Below are 24913 nucleotides of genomic sequence, written 5' to 3'. Positions count from 1 at the left end.
AATTATTTTCAGCCAGTATTTTATAATAACTTTAAGTGAAATATCATCTATAAAAATTTTAAATCACTATATTATACACCCAAAACTAATATTGTAAATCAACTATATCTTGATTCTTAAAAAGTCATTTTTCAGTTGGTTTTCCAAGTATTAATGGAGAATTTTTAAAAATACATTTACTTAAGAACGCCCCATTTTTTCCTACTTATTTTTCCAGAAATTCATTAACTATATATCCTATCATTTAATAACACTTCATTAAGAATTTCTCAACTTTTAAAAAAATCACATTTCCCATAAACTTGAAATCCTATGATTCTCCTGTTCTTTCATTACTAATACAACTAGCCAGTCTCTCTAACTGTGGCATTATATTACAATGTTGAAAACACTTTTGCAAACTACATTTGCTTTCCTTCTCTCTTTAAACAGCTGCTCTATCCATAGTGTTTCAAGGATAATGCAAAACAAACACCAGAATAAACATCACAAACCTGTAAGACCATTGGCTATATGACATCAACAAAATTATATTTAGACACAAACATTACTTCTTCATAAAAAGACACAGAGATATTGTGGTCAGAAAGCCGCAAAGATGAAATTCTTGTAGTCTGTTGTCTATGTGGGTGAAATCTAGGACATTCTCACCTCACAATGTTTGACATCTGACATAAGGGAACATCACTTCTCACCCAAGATAAAGGCATCAATTAAGATACAACTGAAGCATTAAATATTGGGAACTGACAAATGTCGGATTTATAACTGAGAATACATGACCGTACACTCTCAGACTAAATCATCGCATTTTTGTACCCCTAATAAATGTATATATTTTTATCACAATGTTAATTTGAAACTTCTAATATGATGCTGTGATATGGATGTTCTTCAATATTTACTCTTTTGCACTAACCCAATACAATGCTGGAAAAGCCTATTTCTACCAGCATCAGCTCTCCTACACGGACACTGACTGGTCAAATCACACTAGGAATCCCGACGGACTTCTGTCTTCCACTGCCACTCTTTCCCCCCGTTTTAAAACGACTCGTATTTTTGTGTGCAGTCAATGAATATGTAGTGTGCATTTACATGGGTATTTTGTCAAGTAACTTAAAAAGAATAATTATTAATAAAGTATTCATGAAATACAGCATTAGTATCCTGTCTGTAGTTTTACAGACCTTCTTCCTCACATGTAAATGTATTTCAAAACCTTCTGGATGATAACATATTAGCAATCAAGGTCCAATCATTTTTTTTTTTAATGCTTAAATCATTTTTCTTGGAGTGGCCCAGAAAATAAAACTTAAAACTGCCCGCCCCCCGTTTCACAAGATTTGATGGTCATGCTGCCTCCCATGTGTGCAACATGACACACTAATTAGCAGCGCTCGCCTGAGTAAACCGGGGCTCAGCGACACAGCCTGCTCCTCAGGCTGCGTGAGTGTACCTGCCTGTCCCTCCTCTGGGAGAGGAGCACCAAGAGACCGTTTCAAAGAGACCAACACAGAAGGGACAGGTAAGAGACATTAACCACATACACCACAGCCTCAAACAAGGCACTGGGTGTAAAAGGGAAAAGAAATCACTAAATTTAAAGCCTTATAAAAATAAAACACGTGTACTTTTCATGAGGTTTTAGCTTACAAATAGTAAAACATTAACACATACCTGAAGACAAGTAAAAAAACATTTCCAACCTTTACAGCATCCTAAGAAATGTTAGCTCCCTTCAGATAACTGCACGGGGATCACGTGTAAGCCAGTGTGTATGGCCTGCGTCAGGCCACCAGGGCAGGGTCTGCCTGGGTGCAGGCTTGGCGGGGCAGACAGCACCCCGAGAGGCCTCAGGAAAGTCCCGTGGATGTGGAAGTGCCCGTCGTTGGCAGGAGGACGGCTGTGCCAGGAAAGGCCCTCACTCTGGCCGGCCCACCCGTGTGCTGAGAAGTGGGCGTGAGACACCTGGGCTGGACCCGGGGGGGCTTACTGACGCTGTCACCGGGACCTGGGGTCGATACCCTGCCTCCCTGGATAGTCTGACAGCCCCAAGGGCACGTGGTGGGAGACCCGGGGACGAGTGAGGCCCAGCCGGAGTCGGCACCGAGGCTCGCGTCTGGGCACCGTCACAAGAGGGAGAGAGAACCCTCCCTCCTTCCCAGGTCAGTCTCCGCGCGAGAGCCCCTGCTTCCAGCGCACTCCCGCAGGGCAGCAGCAGCGGCCGCAGCCATCGGCACGGGAGTCAAGTCACTCTGTGAAGCTGGCGCGAGCACCTGCGTCGCAGGCAGGACGGGCGGAGACCGGACGTGACGGCCACGGCCTCCACCGCCCCGGCTCCCGCGCTGTCTGCCTGAGCTCCCCGACGCACGGTGAGGGTGGAGGGACGTGCCCTGCTTCACAGCCAAGGGAATCCAATCACGTGACACTATTATATATTTTATTTTTTAATCACAGATTTTAGTACCCCAGAAAAACAAGTGAAAATACAGTAGGGAAAGTTTCAGTGCATGTAAGTCATCAAAATGACTAAATCTGGGGATTCTAAAAATGACACTTTCCCGACTCAGACATGAAAATCACAGTTTATAACTATTATGCCAAACATGAATTCTGGAAACCATCGCATTCTGTACAAATGTCCACATCCTGACTTCTTCAGGAAAATGTTCACTCTGTGCTTCTGTTTCAACCAAAATGTGAGCCCTCTCATAAGCCCCTGGTTCAGAAACTGCCTTTTCCCTGTCCCTCCTTCACTCTCCTGCCAGTGGTCTGTCCTGGGGCCGTGCTGCTCCAGGAGACACTGTGTGCGCCCGGGCCAAGGTTGGCCCCCGAGCCCGCGTCCCCACAGACCCCAGCACTGCTGGGTGGAGCTCTACACACGCCACGTCAGACCCCTGCCAAGCTTCCCCTTCCTCTTGACAGGCCCAGCAGTGTCCCTTGAGGCTCCCTGGCTGCCTGCGACCCTCTCCCATGCTCCCGCCCCTCGAGCTTCTCCCCGGCTGCACCTCCATCCACAGAGAACTTTCTGCCATGAATCATGTGCTCAAGGCTAATGTTAGCAGTACTCTAGAAATTTTCATTCACATTCTGATACTGCATTTGGCCAGCTTTCAAGTAAAAAACAGGAACAAGATGCTGAATGACAACAGAGTCGGAACTATTACACTACCGATTTGCTAACAGGCTTTCAATGTGAACTATGGTTAGCACACTTCAGGGCTCGCAACTCACTAGCTCTATCAGTCATTGCTATGCTAGTGAGCTGACAAAAGAGGACAGACATAGAGAACGGTATCAGAAAGAAGGATGGGAAGAGTAAAAAGCATTTTCTGAGAAAGAGAGAAAGTCCTGTAGGGCTACTTCCACTCAGCCCCTCAGTGCTGTTTCGGATGAACCACTGGAAAGCAGCAGCACTCACGGGAACGTTTACTGACTTAAAAACTCGCACCGGTCCCCCTAAGAAGTAAGACAAAGCTTAACTTCCATTGCTCAGAAGCAATGTTCTCAGAGTCCCTCGTCCAGGGCCTCCCGCACCCCACCCAGCCCAGCCCACTTCCGCTTCAGTCCCGAGAGGCCACTGAAGGACACACGAGGTCTGCAGTGTTGCCGGCTGTACCGTCAACACCTGGAAGGCGGAACTCAGCCCCAGGTGCCGAAGAATCACTCCAGAGCTGCCGCCTCCGCTCAGCTCTCCAGAAGCCAGCCGTGTCGGATTCTGTCTTGCTTCCCTGATTCTGCTCACAGTTCAGAGAAGCTTGAAGCACTTCCTAACTTTCTGTCCTGCCTACAAACACAGCTTTCTTCATCACTTAACATGTGAAGTCACAATACTTCACAGCATTTCTCCTATCAGGCTCACATCATGCTGGGAAAACACTCAGGCTTCCTCTGCCATCTGTGGTCATTTATAAACTCTGCCTTTTGTTTATAAATGCACCTTAGAGCCACAAGTCTCACCCCCCCAGATGAAGCTCTGAATGGCACTGGTCATGTGGCTGCTGCAGTGGGGCTCTTTACAACCTTCTCTCCTGTTGTCGCACAAGTGATTTCAAGTCCGCCCAAACACAGGTTCTCTCATGACAAATTAGGCAAAGTATCCATGGAGAAACACACTGGCTTTCCCCACTGTGTTAGTAGGAAGCTTGCTACTTTTTGACTTTCACTTTGCAGAGGAGGAGATCAGGGCACACATCCTCTCCTTAACCCCTTCAGCCTTTCCTAAAAGGAAGCAGTCACAGAGTTACAAGAATGAGCTCGAAGGAGACTGATGTAGCTAGTTTTCAGGAAAAATTTCAAGCTGCCTGAGGGTCTCTAAGCACTTTCAGATTTCCTGGGAGATTATTTTGAATATTTCTAACTTCTAAGGACAATTTTCGGAGAAGGCAATGGCACCCCACTCCAGTACTCTTGCCTGGAAAACCCCATGGATGGAAGAGCCTGGTAGGCTGCAGTCCATGGGGTCCCGAAGAGTCAGACACTACTGAGCGACTTCACTTTCACTTTTCATTTTCATGCATTGGAGAAGGAAATGGCAACCCACTCCAGTGTTCTTGCCTGGAGAATCCCAGGGACGAGGGAGCCTGGTGGGCTGCCGTCTGTGCGGTCACACAGAGTCGGACACGACTGAAGCAACGTAGCAGTAGCAAGGACAATTTTTGATATTAAACTGAACATATATGGGATCATGAATCTTGCCCACCTTGGAATCTTCAGACTGTGATTTTCAACTCCCTCTCAAACCTTCTTCCCTTTTACTGATCAGCCCTGTGCTAACAGTATGTACACAAGCATTCAGGTGTCCTTTAGCAATACACAGCAAAGCCGCAGACTTCTTTCTGCATCAGTAATATTACCTGGAACTGGAACTTCCAAATGATCCTCCAGCCTAAAGCATCAGTGACTGAGAAAGTGGACTCCAGGGCTGGTCTGACAGTCTCGGCCCTTGTCTCCCAGCCCTCCCATTACAATCACACTCACAGCCCAGCACACACCATCAAATCGCTCTGGGCCTCAGTTTCCTCCTCCATAGGACAGGGGAGATGGGTAGGACCCACCTCACGGGGGAAGACGAAGCACATGCAAGCACTTAGGAGTACCCAGCAAGCAGCAGCAGATCATCATGCCTGTCACTATCACCCTCCATGGCACTCCTACAGATGGCACTCCCCCACAAACACACACATTACAGTTGTATTAGCTTATTATTAATATAATTAATAATTATATTGGGCTTGTGCTTAGTTGCTCAGTCATGTCAGACTCTTTGTGACCCCAGGGACTGTAGCCCACCTGGTCCTCAGTCTATGGGATTTCCCAGGCAAAAAAGAATACTGGACTGGGTTGCCATTTCCTACTCCAGGGATTCTTTCCAACTCAGGGATCGAACCTCCGTCACCTGCGCTGACACTCAGGCTCTTCCCAGGTGCTGAACCACCTGGGAAGACGCCCAGGGGATGAGCTCCCCGGGCCCACAGCCCATGGAGGACACCACAGCACAGCCAGTACCCGGGGCCGGGAAGCACAGTCGGGGCGGCTGAGCCTCAGGGAGGAGAGAGAGGGAGGCAGGCCGTGCTGGCCGAGGAGCCGGCGACCGGCCCCTGGTTCCTGACCCTGGTAGATTCGGAGCACAGACAGGGCAGTCAGAACAGAGAGCAGCCAAGACCGACAGCCCCTGCTCCCCAACCTAACTTCACAAGAGCAACATGCTCTAACCTGCACGTAATGATGTCATACGGTTAGAGAGAAGGTAACACGAACCTGGAGACGCGCGTCCGCACCCTGCAAACATATCCCTACGGTTAGAGAAGAGGGACCTTTCCTGCAGAACAGACAGAGGTGGGAGGTGGGTGGGTACTCTCCAACACGGCTGTGAAGGAGCACAGCCCAGGCCAGTGTCCTCCTGGCTGCAGAGCCAACTGGAGAACCATGCCTCTGGAAAACACATGACGATCCTAAAGCCACATGGCCTCGTGACCACCTTCTGGCAGACGGCGCTTGAGCACAGGTGATGGGGGCCGGCTGCAGGCCCACTTAGTCCAAGACAACTTCCCACGGATAGCCCTCCCTCTCTCCCCATCTGCCAGGGCTAGAGAGAGACCCGGGGGCCAGAGGAAGATGCCCAGAGCGGGACCTGAGTGAGAAATAAGCTTCCCAAGGTGAGCCACCGAGGGCTCAGGGCTGTGGAGTCAGTCCACTCCGCTGACACTCCCGTGCTGGGCACTCCAGGGCCGTCGCCATGCCACCTTCACTGGCCAGGGCCAAACATCCCAGCAACGCATGTGCCACCCTGGCAGATGGTGGCGGATTCACCGAGGACTCCCTGCCATAGCCATACATTCTACCCAGGAAGGACAACTCAGGTCGGACTCACACTGCGGAGCCCCGCCCCCGCCCCCGCCCCCGGAGGTCAGGCCAGGGTGGGGGGCCTCTGACCGGAAACTCCATGTCAGCCCGGCCCCACCGCTCCTGTGCTGCACCCCCTGTGCCCTTCCTAGCCCCATGCACCCCGACCCCCCAGGCTATGCTGCCCACGCTACAGAGAGCTCCACTTGGGCAGCTCTTGCTCATGACACTCTTCTGAGCACTCACCCGCCCTGCACAAAGCACGAGGCGGGAACGCACCGGAGCCAGGCCTCACCCTAAGGACAGACACAGACGCCCAGGCACAATGCTGCAGACTGCGGGCTGTGAACAGCAAGGGCAGGGGCTTCCGTTCATATCCCCTTTTCCATCTCAATGTCTCACAGTCACCTATGGTTATGTAATCAAGGGAGAGTGTGTGCATGCTTTAGAGTCAAGAAAAACAGTAAATTCTAAAGGCAAAAGTCAGACAGCTGTGGAGATTCCACGGCTGGCATGAACGGGCAAAACAAATTAGGGGTGCTTATCTGATCAACCTGAGACACTGATAAAAGGAGGGAAGGCCACAGATGCGATCTACAGCTTAGAAAGAAACAGCTGACTCAAGCTGAGTAAACAAGGAAATCTCTGCCTCTGGAAGAGGCTCAACGGAGTAACAATGGATACAGGGGTTTTGTGGGCTTAACCTTGAAACTAAGGGACACTGGCAAGGTGCGGGAGCCTAGGACAGCCAGGTGGGGGCAGCGGGTGCCAGGGAAGGTCATGGCAGGTCACACACAGGCCCCAAAGGAGAGGAAAGCCACCCTGAGGAGAACAAACGAGAGAGGCCAAAACTGGGACAGAGCCAGCTTAACGATAAACGAATCCTGTCCAACCGGGAAGAAGCCCATTTCCAGGACGACAAACGCCTGCAGGAGAGCCAGGTGGAAGCAGAATTGGGAAGAGGGCAGGTAAAACAACAGATGGTTCAGACAGACAGACAGTGGCTGATACTCGACATACACGGTGACAAGGGCTCCCTCTCTAGCGATGTCAGCCAGTGCTGGACACGAGGGAGACCTTCTGGGAAGACGCACAGGCCCCGAACTGCCTCCATTCGCCTCGATGGGCAACAGAACTGGAGTGTGGATATCTAAACAGAAAAATTTTCAGCTCGAAGGTCCCCAAAGCTGCCGACTGTTACCAGTAAGTACTGGCTGTATAAAATACTTTAACAAATAGGTATCGTTAAGCTCACAACACCATTTTTCCCTCACCATTTTCTCTTCTGTTTTGAATACACGTCACTTTGTTTTTCTTTATTTATACAACTTAAACTCTGACCGTGTATTTTATCCGTGTGGAAAAGCCTGCGAGTTGCTTCCCTAGTATAAACTCTCACCTCTCGCTCAGTAATGGAAGGACAACAGGGTGCCCAGCTGCAAGATCAGCAGACCCGCCTTGAGACAAGACGAGCTGGCTGCTGGATGGGGCGGCCTCAGCGGGCACAGGCCTTTGCCTCCTGCTCCTTCTCCTCTTTCAGCCCGAAACTTGGGTAGGGGAAAAAATGACAACACAGAACTGATAACAACAGAGGAAACAACTACACCAACCCGGAAGAACTTTCTCTTTTATGCAAAAAATATGACAGCAGGTTTCTAAGTCACCGTTACCCGAGCTGTCCGTTATATGCAGCCTCATTCGCATCCTGGCTGATAACCCTAGTAGCAACTGTGTTTTTCATAAACACAGCAGAACCAATCACTTTTCCCCTAAGGGATGAAGAAACTCAGGTTTACAGGGTTAAACTGAATTAGCCAAAGTTACACTGTCAATAGCAGAAAGCGAAGAGGAACTAAAGAACATTCTGATGAAGGTGAAAGAGGAGAGTGAAAAAGCTGGTTTAAAACTCAGCATTCAAAAAATGAAGATCATGATCATGGCATCCAGTCCCATCACTTCATGGCAAACAGATGGGGAAACAATGGAAGCAGTGATAGACTTCATTTTCTTGGGCTCCAAAATCACTGTGGACGGTGACGGCAGCCACAAAAGTAAAAAGACGCTTACTCCTTGGAAGAAAAGCTATGACCAACCTAGACAGCATATTAAAAAGCAGAGACATTACTTTGCCAACAAAGGTCTGCATAGTCAAAGCTATGGTTTTTCCAGTGGTCCTGTACGGATGTGAGCTGGACTATCTGCTGAGTGCTGGAGAGCTGATGCCTTTGAACTGTGGTGCTGGAGTAGACTCTTGAGAGTCCCCTGGACAGCACGGAGATTAAACTAGTCAATCTCTAAAGGAAATCAACTCTGAATATTCGATGGAAGGACTAATACTGAAGCTGAAGCTCCAATACTTTGGCCACCTGATGCCAAGAGCCGGCTCACTAGAAAAGACCCTGATGCTGGCAAAGACTGAGGGCAAGAGAAAGGGACAACAGGATGAGATGATTGGATGGCATCACCAACTCGACGGACATGAGTTTGACCAAGCTCCAGGAGACGGTGAAGGACAGGGAAGCCTGGCTTGCTGCAGTCCACGGGGTCACAGAGTCAGACACAACTGAGCAAGTGAATACCACCACCACTGTCAAATAAATAGGGCGTGAACTCACACTGTCAGACTCCTGGCTTAAAACTGCTTTCTCCTCTCACACACTGCTTCTCCTGGGACCGATCTGTCCTCAGGTACCAAGGTTCCCAAGTCGGGCGTTCTCTTGATGTGAACAGTCATTCAATAATGTCTGTCATTTCACAAGTAAAAAGGATAATAAATTATCTCTAGCAAATGCAGGATTATTTTAAGACTATTAGGGAGTTGTAAATACCTCACTTAACAGAATTTCTAGTACTATTGTCATTCGACCATTTGAAAGAAAAAGCTACCTTAATCTTTTCAAATAACTGCTCTGTTTTGCTTTCCTTTATATCCCTTTAAAAGTCCAAGGTAAGAAATTATCATTCTCCCTCATATAATTCTTATACAAATTGTACTTCCTTTTTGCATCTCTTGTTAATTATATGATGTTATCTATGTTCATCCTATTCAGGAAGAACTGATAACTTCGGTTACAAAAAAAGAAAAAGATGAACACTTTGCATAAATTGCTTAGCACAAAGTTAATCGTATAATGCAAAGAATAAAGAGGTTCTAACAGCTATTATGTGACTTATCAGCTTCCCCGAAAGGGTCAGTTGGTATATTTTAGTAAGACTAATTGAATACCTTAACAATGTCATTGAAACTTCGTGAATCTTTCAATAAATTACAGCCTGCTGCTTCAACGTGTTTTCATTTATTAATCTCACTTAAAATGCAAAGAACTATGTAAGAAACCAAAAGACACTAAATAATGCCTCTCAGTTAATTCTGATTAAATGGGTTAAACGCAAGGAATAAAGACCACTGGTGACCCCCAACACAATTAAAATTAGAGCCCACTGTCACAATGTTAATCCTCTTATTTCAGTGTTTTCCATAGATTTCTTTTTTCTTTCAGGTTATGCCTTGTTTAAATGTCTACATTCATTTTCCTAGAAGGTACTCGCTTATCTGCAGATGCATTCTAAGCATCCTGAAGCACCTAGGTTTCCTACTGGGGCGGGGCCAGAACGCACATGAGCCGTGGTAACACAACTGGTTCAAGGAGGAGCAGGCACCACAAGCTGTAACACTTCAGTACAAAATACTGCTTCTGACTAACCTACTAAAGACTATTTGCTACGTTTTTTCATAAAATGAAAAACTCTTTATCCCTGCATCTCACCCCTTACCCCTTCTTAACAAGCTCACCCAATGACAGGCCCTACCATACATAGGACACTCTCCACTGCAGCACTCCTGACAAGCACCATCTTATATGTTATGGTTATGATTCAACTTACCAGATGCAATTATCTTTCTCCGGTTTACTGAGGTGTGTTTTAATATTTTCAGAAAAAAGGAGAAGGTTCAGCACGATCAAGAGACTCAGACTGACCTGGTTCCAATCCTACCTCCTGCACCAGTTATGTGAACTTGAACCTTTTACCCTTTCCAAGACTCAGTTTCTCTATCTGTAAAGTGGAGAAAATGATACCCTCTTAAGGTTGTGGAATGCAAGCTCTGCACAAAATCTGGAATACTGTAATTACTCAGTGATACTCCTCATTTTCCACCGACCGATCAGTCACCGGTACGTGGTCCAAGAAGACGGTATTTCGTCACTCAATCAAGGACTGAGCACAGCAGCAGGACCAGCTCCACGGACTGAAAGCATGCAGCCTGTTTCAAAACTGTCATCTGAATGTATCTGCCATATGGCTTACAACCCGCCCTCCTAACTACCCACTCTGACCACAGAGAATTCTGGCCAAACAGCAACTGAGTAGACTAACGGGGGTGCATCTGCACAAGGGAGTACTGCTGGTCCGTACGAAAGGACAGCCCCTGGCTGTTGTGACCGAAGGGTAAACGAGTCTCCAACGCACTGCGCTGCGTGCAGGAAGCAAGACCCACAATGAAGCCAGGCACGCGATTCCATTCACCATTTTCAGGAGCAGAAGCCAGATGAGGGTCTGCCAGGGGCTGGGCTGGGAGAGGGCTGCCTACAAGGGGCGGCACACAATGTCGTCCGGGGAGACAGAACGCCTGTCTACGGCAGTGGCGACACCCCTGTGTGAAGATCAGACTGTGCATCCAAAGGACTAAATGTCACAAGTTAAAAAACAAAACAAAACCTCTAGTCTTTTGTAAGAAGCGCTTTCAGAAGGACTTTAAAATAAGGTCACTTTCGAAATTCATCTGAAAAGACCTATGGCTCTTCAAGGACTCCAGGAAAAATAACATTAATTTAAAAAATGGTATGTTTTGCAGGAGAAAGTAAAAATACGACAGAGATTTTCTTTGCACAGAAGTCATTCTAAGACTTTGAAAATTTGTGCTATTGTATTTCACTGGCTGAATTATTAAATTACAGATGGGCAAGTCATACTCAAAGTTTAAGTCTACTCTACAATGGAACTATATATCTCGGGATTTATGAAAGGTATTCAACTCAATATGACATTCTTACTTAGCCCAAAATTAAATAAAATAGTATATCACACTTTAACAGTGCAGTTTTTACACTGAGACTTAATGGCTTGACTTGATCTCTTGATCTTGTGGGATCCCAGGTTTGTAAAGAATCCACCTGCCAATGCAGGAGGTGCAAGAGATCCTCTGGGGAAGGAAATGGCAACCCACTGCAGTATTCTTGCCTGGGAAATCCCATGGACAGAGGAGCTTGGCGGGCTACAGTCCATGGGGTCACAAGGAGCTCAGACTGAGCACACCTGAGTATTCCCTGCCTTCGAGTTACGGGTGTGGACTCCCTCCACTATCTCTCCACTCAACACACACAGGGCACGCTGGCAGGGCACGCAGTCAAGTCAATGGGGCGCTCAGTTTTATAGCCACCATATTTAATAGCTGTTACCACAGTGCTAAGCTGCTCCTGTTACTGCTGCAGATGGGAATTCACTGATACGATTAAATTTGATGGTATGATAATGTATGGTAATCACGATTAATCAGAAACCCACTAGCAAACGGAGGATGTTGGGTATTATGTCACCTGCATTTTAAAATGCATTCTCGCGCTGCAAGCCTGACAATGTCTGACAGCGGGAAGAGTCTCCTCCCACAGCTGCCTGCTACTACTCACAGATCTGATCAGAGAAAATGCCCATCATGACTTCCCCATCTTAAGTGCTAATAATTACAGAGCATTGAAGGCAAGTTGTAAAAACAGTGAGGGTTCAAAAGAAAGACTTCTTTTTCCTAGATGGAATAAAGTCTGGATTCACATCTGCAAGGGCTGTAATCAAAAAGAAATGTAATTTGATGCAGCAGTCTCATCAAACATGATTTGCATGAAACGCCATATAAAATACATCCAGAAGTGTCAATCACCACCACCTGATACCAGGCCCCCTGCTCCATGGAAGCACAGCGCAGTCAGACCTACCTGAGAGGAGCTGGAATCACACGGGAGACAAATCTCAACCCCAGGTATCGGGGTCTACCTCACAAAGGAATCACTAAGAAGAGTAATTCAAACTCGGCATGTGAGTCCTTTCTGAACGTAACTTAGTTTCAATTTAAACGAAGATCACTAGGAAATTATTCAGCAGCCAAATTACAGAGTATTTAACTAGCTACCCTGAAATACCAGCACTGAGAATGTAAGCATGAAAAAGAAAGCAAGCATGAAAATGATTCAGTAACTAGCTACCCTGAAATACCAGCCCTGACAGAAACACCAATGCAAAATGAATGAATAGGTTTTAAAATATCCTAAGTCAAGAATCTTCACAATGGGAGTTACTTAAAATTTATCCATATGCTTTATCTGACACTGAAAACAAATTACATTAGCAAAATCTCAAAGCAACACTTCTGAAAATATCATTAATCAACACTCCAGCGTTACTTTAAGTGGACAAACTTTTAAAAACAACAAATCTGAGGACAAATACATAAATGAATAACCATACTTACAGATAAGGAAAGGACTTAAAACTTTAACGACAAAAACATCAGATACAGCCTCTGTGGAAAGAGAAACCTATGAAACTAACGTGTAAAACAAAGACGTTGGAACTCAGAACAGAATTCTAACAGACACAGAAGCACAAGCCTACTTGTAGAAAGGTGAACAGTCTCCCCAGCCCCACTCCCTTGCAAAAACAAAACAAAAGAGAAAACCACACTGTCCTGCAAAATCCCACTCAAAGGTCCTGGCAGGAACAGAAACACTTCAGGAGCAGACTGGGGCACGGTAGGTGGCTAGATGCCAGGACTGGACCGGACAGAAGGAACGGGAGGAGGGACCAACAGGCACTCTGAATTCCTGAGCACACGCTCTCTTCCTGTGTCTGTCCGCGCTTGTAAGCAGTCACTACTTCAAGGCACATTTTACATTCAGCAGATTAATATTCTGATATGAAAGTAAGCATGAAAAGGATTCATTCTCTGATATGTGTGCTATCAACTGAGACATATTATAGTTTAAAAAAAGATTCACAATTCTGACCTGAAAAAATAAAATAGTCCTGGGAATAAAAGCTTAAGTGAGAAGAAAGCACTAATGGCTATATCTGTAACTAAAATTAAATACGTGAATCTAATTTTTAGACAGAAACCTAAATGACAAAGCACTTCACTAAATCCCATGCACGAAGGAATGAAGGAAAAACACCGTCTGGACAGAGACTAACTTGACACACGGCGCGCCGGCTCACTGCTGAGAGCTTGAGCAGGAGTTTCCAAAACGATCAAAAGGAAGGAATCCCTTTCTTAGGATATTACTTTGATATTCAAATCTTTGTTTTTAGAAAATGTTTATTCAATTCTATAAATAAAATTCATTAACAGGAAATTAAAATATTAGCGTTGCTACACTAAGCGTAGCTTGTGTGTGCTCACTCACCCAGGCATGTCCGACTCCTTGACCTCACGGGCTGTAGCCTGCCAGGCCCCTGGAGTTCTCTCTAATCGTTTAATTCTAAGACTGCAGGTATTATCACTTTAGTACAGTTTCTAGGCACACTAATGCTAAATTGAGAATTCTCAAGTTTTTACAAAACTGTCCAACAAAATAGACTATTAAGAAAGTAAAGTTGAGGACTTCCCTGGTGGCCCAGGAGTTAAAACTCCCCCTGCCAATGTAGGGGACACGGGCTCGATCCCCAGTCTGGGAAGACCCCACATGCCGCAGGGAAGCCCATGTGCCACAACGAGTGAGGCCCTGCTCAGAGCCTGAGGCCGCACAACGGAGCCTGCGTGCCCAGAGCCCGCGCTACCAAACGAGAGAGGCCACTGCAACGAGAAGCCTCCACTCACCGCAACTAGAGAAAGCCTGTGCATATCACCAAAGACCCAGCACAGGCCGAAACAAAGTTTTAAGAACAAAAGAAAGTAAAGTTTACTAGTGTTGACAGAGGAGAAGGAATACCTTCACATTTATACCAACTGTATCCTAATCCCGTTAAAATCTGAAAACCTAGAGCTACTTCCAACTACTGTCTGCCTTTTTTACTCTCTAGTCAACTGAGTACACCTGAATTCTTGTACAGTTAAATGTGGATTATGGAATTCTACCGCGCAAAAGATACACCCCTTCTCCATACTGCTTCACGCAGGTGCCTAATAAACAGCAAGGCAGCACGCAGTCGCACCCCTGCACACACGCACTCAACAACTAACTATTCATCTGGACTTGTGCACACGAGGTCCGGGGTCAGACTGCTTCCACTGAGCGCAGGATGACTGGGACTCTATAGAGACATGAATCCGCTTCTCACATAAGATGAGTAAGCGTACGAAGCTGTCCAGGAGCAGAGCAATGGAAATTCACTAAAGGAGTTTAGGCAGGGGAAAGATAAGATCAAAATGCATGTTGTTTCACTTGACACAATCTGTAATTCAAATCTTTATCCTGTGTACCAAGAAAGCACACTGATTCACACAGACCCTACGATGAAACTGAAGCTAGCCTTCCTAACATATGTTTTATCAATTGGTGCGTGTGTGGTCACTTTACAAAGCAAAATTCAGTTTAACAAATAAAGACTAAACCCCTCTATCGAAAAGAACCAGGAAAGAGCCCGCAGCGTACACTGCCATCAGTACGAAATCACCAAGGGGCTTTCTTAAGCCCCAACAGCATTCTCTCTTCAGGAGGAAACTGGGCTTCGTGGGCCTGTGCTCATGCACTTTACGGTTTAAGGACTAGCACTATATAGAACATTCAGCACATGAGAAACTAAGTGGTCATGAAACCACATCTACATTGATTAAAAAACAAAGTAGAATCGATGAGTAGAAAAGGAAAAAAATAATGTTACTCAGAAAAGATAAATGCACCCCAATGTTCACAGCAGCAGTATTTACAGCTGCCAAGACTGGAAGCAACCTAAATGTGCACCAACAGATGAAGGGATAAGGAAGATGTATATACATGTACACACACAATGCAACAGTACTTTGCTATAAAAAGAACATTTTGCCATCTGCAGCAATGTAGGCGGATGTGGAGGATATTAAGCTAAGTGAAATAAATCAGACAGAGAAAGACAAATACTGTGCGAAATCACATATATGTGGAATCTAAAAAATACAACTAGTGAATGTAACAAAAAAGCAGCAGACTCACAAATATGGAGAATAAGCCAGTGCTTACAAGGCAGAGGGTGGCAGGGATGTAATAAGGGTGGGAGAGTGGGGGATACAAACCGCTGGGTGTAACACAGGTTCAGGGATGTATTGGACAACATGGGGAATATAGCCAAAATTCTGTACTAACCGTAAAAGAAAAATAACTTTTAAAATTATATAAAAATTGATACTCATTAAGATATTTTAAAATTAAAAAAAAATCTGGTGTACGTAAAACAACAGGAGCCAGCCTAGAGTTAGCCTCCTTCCCAGTAATATTTTGAAGAACTTCAAAAAAAACCCTCTATTGTAACTTAATCTGCCTGCCAGTGCAGGAGATGCAGGTTCAATCCCTGAATTGGGACGATCCCCTGGAGAAGGGAATTGCTACCCATTCAAGGGTTCTGGCCTGGAGAATCCCATGGACAGAGGGGCCTGGCAGGCTACAGTCCATGGGGTGCAAAGAGTCAGACACAACTGAGCACGCAGTTTAAGAACCAGCACTGGGGCTTAAAGACACATGTTAAATAGCAGTAACTATTTCTCAAATTATATCACACATATGACTAATCTCTAGCCTGTTTCCCATTATCTGTACACATTACCCACCTTAAAAATAACAAAACATTACACCTCGCAAAAACTGCTCCAAGGGCAGTTCAGTAATATTTACCACCCTCAGAGTATTATATAACTTTTAGTTTAATTTCTCACAAATTATTTTATTATCCTCTTTGTAATGACTTCAAGTAATACAGGTTTCTTTTAGTATCAGATACAAATGTTTGCACAACTGAAATTATAAGTAGCTGAAAACTGCAAATGATTATTCTAATTTTATATTTACATACAACCTTGCTTTATAATTTTAAACTACATTTGCTTTCATCGAATTTTATCTCTGCATTTCTAATAAACTATAAACACAAAATCAATTATGATTCTAATACACTAGCTCAAAACCCTGAAAATAAGAAAAAGTACATTTTAAAAAATGTTAGTGCTTTATAATAACTAGCAGTTAAATTATTCACCAAACACACATATTTATCCTTGAGTGATGCAATTAATAAATCTTAACTATTTAGACACCTGTTTCAAGTAAGGATCTGTACTCAATAAATGTGACCTAATTTTTAAAATAACTAGATTTTAGAACTTATCAGTTAATTTTTAAAAATTAGCTAATAAAGTGTATGAAACCAGTAAGAATCAGTTCTAGAAATAATATGATGTCATAAAGATTAACTACAAATCAAGAAAGTTCCTAAAAAATACTCTGAACCTTTAAATCCAATACTGTCTTTCTGAATAATCATCTGACTACACATTGAGATCTTTCATTTATGACCCACATAAACATGGTAGCTACTGAGGATCAAAGCTAGGGTCAAACAGGTCATTTAGGTATCTCCAGGAAATCAGATTATTTAGCATCAACAAAACTACATCTGTTTTATATACAAACTAAAATGTTATGGTCTGGTCCTTTTTTTTTTCTCAAATTGTTCTTAGAATACATTCTCACTGACTTAATAAAACTATGAACTAACTACAAATCAAACCAAAAAGTCAAATAAAATGAAATTTATTTATTTAAATGGATAACTATTTAATGGACATTTTTCTTCTAATTAAAACATTACCAGAAGAATGGATAAAATTATGGGAACACAGGAAAGTGGGGCGAGGGTGTCTTCAAGATACTTTAAAAAGAAAACCTGCATTTTTAAAATATAAAACCAATGGCTCATGAAGACCTTTGAGCTTGTTTTTTTAAACAAGTAGACACCTCATTATTGCTCCCTAAAACTGCATACACACACTCACACGTACACACACTCACACACACACACACTCACACGCACACTCACACGCACACACACTCACATGCACCCAAGCGCACACATGGCTCCACACACAAGGTAATGAAGCCCTTCCTCACCTAACATAAGGCAGCAGCAAAATCAAAAGTCATATTCTTTAAGACAAAAGGCATTCTACTGATGATCCTGAGTCAACAATTTTACAGTTAAACAAAATTAATTCCATTCTCAAAAATCCATTGACCTTAAGCTTTTAATAAACATTTTCCACTGCAAAAATTATTGCCAATATTTACAAATCCTTAAACTTATATTTGGCTGGAACCACTTGTATTTGCCGTATTAATATTTCCTGGTAAATGTGTGCTCATCCCTACGAGAGCAGAAGGAGCAGCTGCTACTCACTGGGAATCTCTGGGGTCCCACCGCAGGTCTCGGCTGGCTCGGGACTGGCAGCAAGGGCACTGTGAGGAAAACAGCACTCGTTACACTTGACTTCACCCGAACCCGCCAGGAGAGGAGCACGACACACCGAGCGCCGCACGGAACACACGCATGTGCATAACACGTTAAGCGTACACGTAAGCAAAGGCTGCATGTTTGTACTGATACGATTCCATAAAGGGACGGGGAGAGAACTTTTGTCTTCAGTGTACAACAGCACAAGCAGAAGCTTCCATTTCAACGGTGAATTCTTACTTAGAATTAAAATACTTCGCACCAAAGAAGATGTTATTCCTCTACAGTAAGAAATATCCTTTGTTTCCGACATCCATATGCAGGTGATCCAGGGTATCTAATCCGAGTTACATTTTCCGACACCCATTGAACACAAATTTATATCCCCATCCTCCAGGCTCACGAGGGACGGAGGCGGGAGACGAGTGAAGTGAGCAGAGAAGAAAGTGCACGCGCACAGTGCGGCTGCTGTGCCACAGACGACCTACCGGCCGCCTGCCGCGCCGAGGCGCCGAGGCCTGCCGTCTGCGTGTTTGTGACCTGCCGCGCCGAGGCCTGCCGTCTGCGTGTTTCAAGAGGCACGGTTCCAGCAACTTGCCAGAACAGTGTCAAATAGTTTCAAAAACAGGGAAAAAGCCAGATGCTAGTTCCACACCCTGCATGTTTAAGCTGTCTCATACACGAGCCTTATACTGATTTTGATTTGGGAGGTAAAAAAATCCCCCTGCAAGAGGTACCCACTCTATGGTAGCATGCTAACCCCTCCATTAAAATGTCCTGCCAGACGCGTCCAGGAAGATCTCGGACGGCCAGGTGCAAGGGCTGAAGGGCAGCCCCTTCTCAGCTTCACACCCCAGAGTCCTCCTCACGAGGACTTCGGAAGGTCATGTGGAAATGCACCTTTAAAGAAGTGATGGAGGGAAAATGAGGTCACGGGGGCGGGGTGGGGGCCCTGATCCAACATGACCAATGTGCTTATAAGAGAAGATCAAACACAGACAGACACAAAGGGATACCATGGAGAACTCAGCAAGAACAATGTAACAGCATTTAGTTTTAATTTGAAAAAGTTCTGGTAAATCAGCACCACAGAAGTTAATACAGCTTAAAAGTCAATCAACATTATTTTTAAAATAGAGCACTAAGATAAACTATTTTTTACCTATTATGATTAAGCAAAGACATCGGTACATTAGACTTCTAATTAAGATCACACTTCTCCCTACCTGCTTCCTCCTCCACTGTGAACAGGAGACAATTTACAACCTGTAATGCTAAGAGACCGTTCCAGCTGAACCTTGAACTCTTTACATTTGGCATTTAATAGTTATATTCCACACTGTCCCATGAATTAATGGACTAGGTTTTCAATTTTAATACTGAAAATCTCGAAAACAAGTTAAATTTCCAACAAAACTGGTTGATTACAATATGATAAAACACTCTTCATCCTTGAAAAGAAAGTAGGTGCTATCAAAGGTGTGCACACATCTTTTTAATTTTTTAAAACACCTTCTGACTGTGTGAGGCTGAGAACCACTGGGTTACTCTATCTTTTGGATACAGGAGACAACTAGACAACCAGTCTCTCTCAAGAACAACAGTGGCTTCCTATTTAACTAAGCGCAGTCAAGCTGCTGTTTCCAGAGCTGCCCCAGCCCCGAGACCTGCACGTTCTCCATGACCTTACACCATCTCGACTTTCCCGCCTCACTCCACGACCCTAACCTCCCGACTGCAGGACCCCACAAACATCTCCTGGCCCCTTATCATCACACACTCCATGGCCTTCACTGTGAACAAGACGCCTCCTCTACTGCTTCGTCAACAGCCTAACTCCAGCAACTCCAACGCTGTCTAGGCTACACCTGACGCAGAAAGGGGAGTGTGGTTGGAGAGAACCATGCAGGTGGCCAGGTCTATACAAGTTCATGGCCAACAGCTCCAGGGGGTGCTAGAGCTGCCCAGTACTCCCACTCTCCTGCTCCCCAACGTCCATCTTGGCAAGACACTCTTCATCCCTGTCGATACAATCGTCTCCCACGCCTGCACCCCGTTCCCGCTCAAGCCCACCTCAATGAGGCGGGTACCGCCTCCACGTCACCAAAAGCACCCTGTCTGAACCCCACAGACCCAGCAACTGTGGGCCCAGCACCCAGCCTGCAGCCCGCCCCCAGCCACCCGAGCACTGGGCTCCGCCAGCCCCGTCCTCCACACTCTCCGGGCTTCCCCTCCCTGCAGACCCCCACCCTGGCATGTCACGTGCCCCAGGTTCCAGGCCCCGGGCCCATCGAGATGCCAACAGAGCCCCACTTCAGCTCCGCACCCAGACCTCATCTGCACGCTTCCTAGTAACATCACCCCAGACACGTGCGCCTGCGTGCCTAGGTGCGCCTCCAGCGCAGCACTTGTGGTCTCCCCTGAAGGCCTGCTGGGCCTCCAGCGCTCTCCGTGACGGCAACCCCGCCCTCCAGCGCTCGGGCCCCTTCAGCGTCGCCCACTCAGCCCATCCATCAGTCCTGTCCTGAGGCACGCCCGGCTCCTGACCCGGGCCACTGCACTCACCTCCCCGCTGAACGCCTGGTTTCCACCCCTGCCGCCCTCACGAGCCCACTCTCAACACAGCAGCAAGAACAACCCTTGTCAAACACACAGCGACGATGCTATTCCTGTGCTCAGACTCCTCTAATCACGGCCCACTTCATTCGGAACAAAAGCAAAGCTCTCAGGACGGCTCCCAGGTCTCACACGACAAGGTTCCACATTTCTCTCCACCGCTGCACTCCACTAATTGTTACCTGGTCTCTCTTTAGTTACCTGAACACAAAAGGCACAGCCTCATCAGAAAGAGGCGCCTCTGCGCTGGCCGGCCCCTCTGCCTGGAAGACCCCTCCGCTGACAGGCATGCCAGCAGCCCCCGCCCCTTCGGGTCTTCCCTTCTCAGTGCAGTCGGCCCCCGCCACCACGGGGCTCCCCCTGCTCTCCTCAGCACTGCGCTTCCGTTCTCCAACGCGCCACACGGGGCCTTCATTTACCGTCTTCACGGCTCACTGTCGCTGCTAAGGTGCTAGACGACACCCACAGCAAGCGCTGACCACTGTGTTCACCGACAGATCTCCGACACCACGGAGAACAGCGTCTGCGTCAACGCTGCGCTGAGCAGGTGCATGAAGATATGCTCCGTATTCACTGCTCAGAAATAGTCTCCTCACTTCAGGAACGTGCGTCTGTGATCATGCCATCAGAACTGACCATGAACAGACGGGTGTGCACCTCTGGAACTCAAAGAAGCAGCACGAGTGGCACCTGAGGGGACAGGCCCTTGGCACTCAGCCCCACCAGGAAGTGACGAGGAGGACCACCCAGAGCCCTCCACAGTGGCCTCTAAGGCCCTGCGCCTTTGCCGCACGCTCGCAATGCCCTCCCCGGAGCGCCGTGACAGGAGACACACAAGCTGAGAGGAGCCTGACCCGCCAGCCGGCATGCATCTGAGCAGCGGGAAGGACTCGGGGAGCCCCTGGCGTCCTTATGGACCTGGAAGTGACGACGGACTAGCCAGTCACCTGGAACTTGACCACAGCAAAGGAGACACATACCTTGAACGGGCGTCACCACGGCCCCTTTGAAGTGGGGGTTGATGTGTATGTTCTTGGGCTGCTGTGGGGTCACGGGAGGAGGGGTCATCATCACCCGGGGGGCCTCGATCTGGGGCGGCATGTGCATCCCCTGCGGAGGGGACGGGTGGTGCGGGTGCTGCAGGGGCAGCAGGGGCTGGAGCTGCTGCTGCTGGAACAGACTGCGGATCGGCTGCTGCGGAGGCGGCGGCGGTGGTGGCGGAGGCGGTGGCTGAGGCTGTGGAGGAGGAATTAATCTTGGAGAGTACGTCTAAAACCACCAAAAGAGACAAAGTCACAACAATCAACGCTTACAAGGAAAAATGCCAGTGCCTTACAGATTTCACACTGACTGCACTGGAAGAGTTGACTCAGAAGTAAGTTTATTAGTAACAAATGTATAGAACAGCAGGATAAATGGGCTGCTCCACCTGCTCACAGTTATGGCTACCGTCTGACGACGAGAGCCAACATCAGGACAAGGAGGGAAGACTGCAGCCCCCGAACATAACGCATGGATTCCAAAAGGGAAAAACTGCAGCTCAACCATCAGAACTGCCCGCCACGAGCCACGCATTGCGGGCGGAGCACAAGCTGCCTGGGTGGGCCCACTCCTCCTCCAGAAAACCTAAGAGACGGGCGGGCAGTGCAGGGGCAGCCCCGCTAGAGAGCAGGCGGCCGAGAGGGCCAAGGGCTCCCAGAGGGGAGGGACGGTTCCTGAGAAGGTGGCCTCTGAACCAGGAAGGAGGGGAAGGAGCCAGGCGAGCGGTGGAATGGCATCACCTGAGAGCAGCGGAGGCGGAACACACGCCCAGAGGCGCACTCGCGGACCCGTGGCTGCAGCCACATTCGAAGATCGGAGGGCGCAAGAGTGGGAACACACACCCTCTGTGCGGTCAGGAATCTCGGGGTTACTTAGCGCAACAGTCTTGAGAGAGGAGGAGATCCCCACCACAGCAGCAGCCTCAAGAGCACTGGGCCTCCTCCCCTCCGCCGGTGTCTTAAGCACGCGCTGACAGGTCTGTATGTGGAGTAACTCACCCCCAACAAGCCTACGAAGCCGGCCCGTCATGACCCTCCTCGCGGCTGGCAAGCAGAGGAGCAGAGAACCTGGTTCCACAAGCCCTGCCTATGAGCACTCATCCAACCGGCCGCACAGGGCGGCAGAGGCGACAGGCCGCCACCGGCCCGGGCACCCTGCACACGGGTCGCCCGGGATGACGCCAGACTTCAGAGGCTTCTGAATTCCATTCCGGAGCCTCTACAGCATCTGAGGACGATGACCAACAGTGTGTGACAGACGAGGGGAAAGGGGACAGAAGACGACGGACCATTTAACAGGCTACAGCCGCCAGGAGCTAAAGGAAAGAAACAGCCGTGGTCTGAGAATTTTGAAACCCAAGTGTACACGACCTTGTCGCACCTGTCCTCCTCGGGGAGGGCTTTCCTGAAGATGCAGAGCTAGCATGAAGCCACGGGCACACATGCTCCCAGAGACTGGCCCGTTCCTGCCTCTGAGGCGCGGCATCTGTGCCGTGCACAGCTGTGTGTCAAGCAGCCTCTTCCATCCCGTCAGCACTGAATCCGCACGGGCAGCGCGCTGACAGAGGGGCAGCTCAACTAAACCTGAACTCAGCCGGGAAAGAGCGCAGGGCAGGGCCCCTCACTCGACCGCGCCAAGGACTTTTAAGGAGATCACATGTTCTAAACAAGGGGAACTTAGGGCCTGGGCAACAGCCATGCAGAGAAGCCCAGGGCAGCTAGGAAATGAAGAAACTGAGCTGGCAAGAGGTGCAGGCTAGAGACCCAGACCCATGTGGAGAGAGCAGATGGCAGGAAGGACAATGTTGCCGAGTGAGAGCTCTGATCAGAAACTGGCCTGAGGACAATGCGGCCAAAGAAACAGGAGAGAGAGAAGGGGCCCCGTTGGAAGAGACGAGACTACACCCCAATCTCAATACACTCAAAGTAAGAGAGGCTCAAGAAAGGAGCTCACAGGTAACACCCAAGGGCCCAGAGAGCAGTCTACTAGGACAGACTGCAAAGGTGAGGAGGCGATCCTCAGAGCATGCTCGGGAGCGGCAGGAGCAAAGTGCCAGCGCCAACAGATGGACCAAGGAGAAAACAGACACAAGCAGAGCCACGGCAGAAAAGGAGCCGGAGACACAGACGGCTCTGGGCTGGGGTGCGGCCGGGACCAAGGTGGACACGAGCGGAGCAAGGTTAAGGCCACGCCAGAAAGCTGTGACTGCTTCAGCAACCTGCAGCTTTAAAATACCACTGCTAGCAACGATGCGCGTACAGCTCACAGGCCAAGGCTCCGGCAGGCAGAGTCAGGCCGGCAGCAAGTTGAGCCTGCTGGCACCTAGGGAATTCCAGACACGATGTTGCTGTCAGGAGGGACTTGTGTCAACTGACAATTGGGCAACACTTCTAAAGCACTCAGGGCTCCCAGTTGAGCCTCTCTATCTGGGTAAGAAAGTAGGGAGTTCAGTTACTTTTCCAGGATCATGGAGGAACAGCTATGTAAAAACCCGTCACCTACTGGCTGTTTCCCCGCTTCGGAGGCCAAAATCATGGAGCTGGCAGTTCAACACACACAATGCCAGTGGGGGGCGAGGACGCAAGATGGGGAAGAAAAGGAAAAAACTGAAGGGCCAATCTTCCTGCTATCAGAGAAGCTTAAAAACAAATGGGTATGAGCAGAGAGCAGCTATCAATATCATCCATCTCTTTATGCCGTGATCAACCCACCGGCCTTTCTTCCCTGTTCACTGAAATTAGAATTCTCATGCAAAAACAGTATATCACCTTTTCTACTTTGTTATTTCACAAACGAATGCCTACTAAACCACAATTTTCTACACTGAGGTCAGGTGTGATTTTCCCCTACATGCACGTAATAATGTAGAAGGGTAGATAGTGCCAACACATATTTACATTAAATAAATCTGTCCTTGAAGACTAACTTCTGAAGGAAAAATTATAAAATACTACAGTTAACTGAAAGAACAACAACCCAAAAAAAACCACTACACTTCCTGTCTTTGTTCCTGAGAAATTCAAACGAAGCTGAAATTACAATTACATGATTTAGTCATAAATTATGAAAATTTTTAATGGATATGACAATCTCCATTTCTATGGAGAGGAGATGACAGTTATTTGTAAGAGAAACTGCTACATTTAAGGAAAAACCTATGGTAAGCAGTATATAAGAAAAAATATTTTACAAAATACACCATTATGGCTAGATTCTCAATGTAACAGAGTCTGTGTTTTCAGGATGGTGCTCACAGGAGCAGCGCCCCTCCACCAGCAGAAGAGACGAGCAAGGTTCCTGTGTGGTTTGACCCGTGGAAGACATCAGCTCTCTCACTGCTTCTTTCTTCCTCAGTACTGGCAAAGAATCAGTCTTCACTACCTCAATACTAGAAGACTGGATTTTTAAGACCATATACTGGATGAGTTACAAGCTGGAATCA

The 24913-nt window shown here is 47.3% G+C and overlaps 1 protein-coding gene across 5 annotated transcripts in view; it reads right to left on the bottom strand.

Moving 5' to 3' along the window:
- RBM33 (RNA binding motif protein 33) overlaps positions 1–24913 on the bottom strand; it is a 108084-nt gene that overhangs the window by 35191 nt on the left and 47980 nt on the right. For 3 of the 5 annotated variants that reach the window (XM_055591361.1, XM_055591362.1, XM_055591364.1), the window contains 2 exons: positions 21411–21699; positions 17761–17819 (listed from right to left, as the gene is read on the bottom strand). In XM_055591361.1, coding sequence (XP_055447336.1) covers positions 17761–17819; positions 21411–21699 — 348 coding nt within the window. The remainder of the gene's footprint in view (positions 1–17760; positions 17820–21410; positions 21700–24913) is intronic. The other 2 variants (XM_055591363.1, XM_055591365.1) reach the window with 1 other exon arrangement.

Source organism: Bubalus kerabau, chromosome 8 (assembly GCF_029407905.1).
Source record: "Bubalus kerabau isolate K-KA32 ecotype Philippines breed swamp buffalo chromosome 8, PCC_UOA_SB_1v2, whole genome shotgun sequence".
Taxonomy (NCBI): Eukaryota; Metazoa; Chordata; class Mammalia; order Artiodactyla; family Bovidae; genus Bubalus; species Bubalus kerabau.
This window is presented reverse-complemented; position numbering and strand designations above follow the sequence as displayed.